This window comes from Limulus polyphemus, unplaced genomic scaffold (assembly GCF_000517525.1).
Source record: "Limulus polyphemus unplaced genomic scaffold, Limulus_polyphemus-2.1.2 Scaffold3427, whole genome shotgun sequence".
Lineage (NCBI taxonomy): Eukaryota > Metazoa > Arthropoda > Merostomata > Xiphosura > Limulidae > Limulus > Limulus polyphemus.
The window spans coordinates 44,406-47,899 of record NW_013669037.1 but is presented as its reverse complement, the minus strand read 5'-3'; the positions used below and the strand labels follow the sequence as shown (position 1 = coordinate 47,899).

General features: G+C 26.6%; 1 protein-coding gene across 1 annotated transcript in view; it reads right to left on the bottom strand.

Moving 5' to 3' along the window:
• Positions 1-1,130: 1,130 nt before the first annotated feature.
• Positions 1,131-3,494, bottom strand: part of LOC106469325 (heat shock factor-binding protein 1-like) — an 11,626-nt gene continuing 9,262 nt past the window's right edge. Inside the window, exons 2-3 of the mRNA XM_013929815.2 lie at positions 3,388-3,454; positions 1,131-1,363 (exon numbers count right to left, since the gene is read on the bottom strand). Of these exons, the coding sequence (XP_013785269.1) occupies positions 1,260-1,363; positions 3,388-3,454 (171 nt within the window). The 3' untranslated portion in view covers positions 1,131-1,259. The remainder of the gene's footprint in view (positions 1,364-3,387; positions 3,455-3,494) is intronic.

The window sequence follows — 3,494 nt, the reverse complement described above, 5'->3', positions numbered from 1 at the left end:
CTAACCTAAAAAAATCCACAAATATAAACAAAATGCTTGCACTGTATTTCACGAAATAGAGAGAGTTACCTGATGATGGCCACACAAGTGGTCTGGTTAAAACATTGTAAAAAAAAGTTAAATAAAAATAAATTATCCACTCAAAAGCTGTATCTTTGAACTTTCATTTAAGATGTTAATCTGTAGTTTCAGGTAATAAAGATATAATGATGTTGCCTACCATACACAAACACATATGAATAAGCTGAAATCTTTTTATTTCAGTAATTTATTCACAAAAAAGTGACTGTTTCATAAACCATAAATAATTTAAAATAGAACAAACCACTATATTTTCATATTTTGTTGTTTTGTTTAGGATGATTTTTTAAATTTCAATAGGCTGTATAAATATAATAATAAAACCTTTGGAAGCAATAATTATATTCGTACAGGACAAAAACCAATATGAATAAGACCATCTACAAAATCAAATATCTGAAAACAAACCTTTACAGTATCTCTATGCAAGTTTGTAACATTGTACTATAAAAAAAAATATAATTTCCTTCATAATTTTCTTAAGTTTTCTACACCACTGTACACAAGTTTCAGCTTAGAAAAAATAAAAAAAATAAATGCTTAGCAACACCTGAAGATTTTTAACTATCTATATTATATTAATGAACCAAAATCAGAAATGTAAAAATATTAAATAAAAATATACATGTATTAACTTAAAATGTAATAGTGATTTCCACAAAACTTCTTGCAATAAAATCTAATTTCTTAAAATTCAGTTAGCTTTTATTTTCTCAAGAAGTCAACATCCTAAGTAAAGAAACAACAATAAGATGTGGACTTATCTATAGCACACAACATCCAATGTCAACAAAGTACTAATTTGTTGATGAAATATTATAACAATCAACCAACAAATATACAGAGGAGCTCAATAATAATTTTGATTCCTCGTATAATAACAAAAATAAATCAAACTACAAAGCTCAGTAAATGTTTTTAGGGATTATTACATGCATAATACTTAACAAGCACTCAAGTTTTACCTCATTACACTGATCCAGGAACACACCCTATACTAGGTATAATTGATAGTGCAGTACTATATTGGCATTCTTCTTCGTAACTTCTGGCTCCTGATAGAAACTTCATGAAATATATTGTAAAACAAGAAAATGGAAAACTCACATAAGATCACTGTTAACTGTTCAATACTGTTTTTATAATGACACCTTCCCATTTGACAAACAAAAGTCCATTCAACTTCCAGAAACACCTTTGTCTCCTTCTTCTGTACCTGACTGCATCATTATATCAGCTATGTTTTTCTCTAGATCATCAATTCTGTGACCCATTTCATCAAGTATAACATGTTAAGGTACAACGAGTCATTTTTACATATGTTTTTATCTATTATACAAACTCATACAAAAGAACATTATATTTGTATGTTTTAATAAAAAATATAAATACTAGGTTTACACATGTAACTTACAAATCCATACTACATTGACATTTAGTTAAATAGACTTTTAAATAAATGAATGATAATTTAAATAAAAACATTAAATTTTAAATAACATTTCTCAAAAGAAAAACTATATAAATAAAAAGTTTGGCCATGGTATGTAAACCTCATTAAAGTTACCAATCACCAGTTGTTAAGTTTTAAAATGACAGTGCAAACAGCATAAATTTCATTTAAATATTAGGTACACAGGATAAGATAATACCCTTATTATACTTCATTATGTTTCTTAGCAAGTGAAAACTAAGTGTATCTAAAAAATAAAATTCCTTAAGAATAAAATAAATTTCAATTATGTGAACTTGTAATGTTAGCTTCATTTAAGTACAGTTTGGGATAAAATAAATCCCTTGCCATGAGAGAACTTTCTACAAAACATAATTATGTTATAACTTCTACCAGAAGAGTTGCTAAACATCTTCCATAAAAATCATAATTCGTTTTAATTAAAAGTGACATGACAGGCAGACCACAAAAAGCCTCTATGACCACTCTAATAAAATGCATACCTTGCCATGAGGAAACTTCCTACAAAACAGAATTATAACTTCTAGCAGAAGAGTTGTTAAACATCTTCAAGAAAAATTAATAATAATTAGTTTTAATTACAAGTGACAGGCAAACCACAAAAAGCCTCAATGGCCACTCTGCCTAAGGTCATCAGTTGGGTAACTTCACTTTTAGTGAATCATTTTCTACATTTAAATAAATACAAGAAAAACATTATAACATTACCTAACTTTATAAACTAGATTTGATAATGCTTAGTTGTTGAGTGTGTAACTTTACATACTGGCAAAGAAATAATGTCACAGAGAGTCGAGAAAGTAACAAAATTATTTTACAATCCTGTCTGATCCGAATCTTGTAGATAAACACAATGGGTCAACAAATAAATTCTGAATATTGATGTATTGAAAACAGATCACAAACTGTATCTCAAATTGTCACAAAAACATTCATCATATAATTTCTGAATAAACATTAATCTAAACCCAACAGTATTGACAAAATATTATTCATATGAATTTTGAATATACACATTTAAAATTGTTAGCAAAATTTATATAACAGCATTAGCACAACTAAATATATACTAAAGAACTGTACAATATTAATATCAACACAAATGAAGTGTTGTATACAACTTCAAGAAAGCATATAAATAAATAAAAAATAATGCAATTCAAATACTTTTATAATTAGAGCTAAATATACTGCAAAAATGATTAAGTGGAAACTTGAAAATATTATCAAATAGAAGTTTTATGAAAAAGACCATGATGAAATTATACTATTTTGAATGTCATTTTAAATCAAATTATATTATTTTCATACTATTCTAACCACATTTCTGACTTTTCTAATTGTTTCTAGCTATATCTGATACACTCTCGCTCTTGAGAGATTATGCTATGATGTAAGCTGACACGCACACAAATATTATTCTACTAACTTAACTAGTGTATGTTTAAACTGTTATTTACACATTGTTCTGTCTAATAAATTATTCACAAGCATATGTTTTAAGTTATCTTAATACAACACAAGGTTTCCTGCAGTTTAAACCTTTGTAAAGTGTAATGAAGCTTAACTTGCATATTTGTAATTTTTTCATGAAAAGTAATTTTTAATTTACATAAATGGATATATTTCATTACATGCCTGTAATAGACATACATGCACTGATATCTAATAGACTTTTGCTTTTTTTTACATTCAGAAGTATCAAAGTATTACTAATATAAACTTCAACTTAAGTTAGATAACCTACAAAGTAAATAATAAATATTCAAGTTGTTATAGAAAAGAAAAGCTTTATTAAAAATTAAATTTGCAATTTTCATTTGAAAGGATATTTCTTGCAAGAATCTGATCTGACATACCCTGAAATTTGTCCTGCATTCCCTGAAGTAAGGTTTGTACCTACATAAAAGGAAGATATATATATATATATATATATATA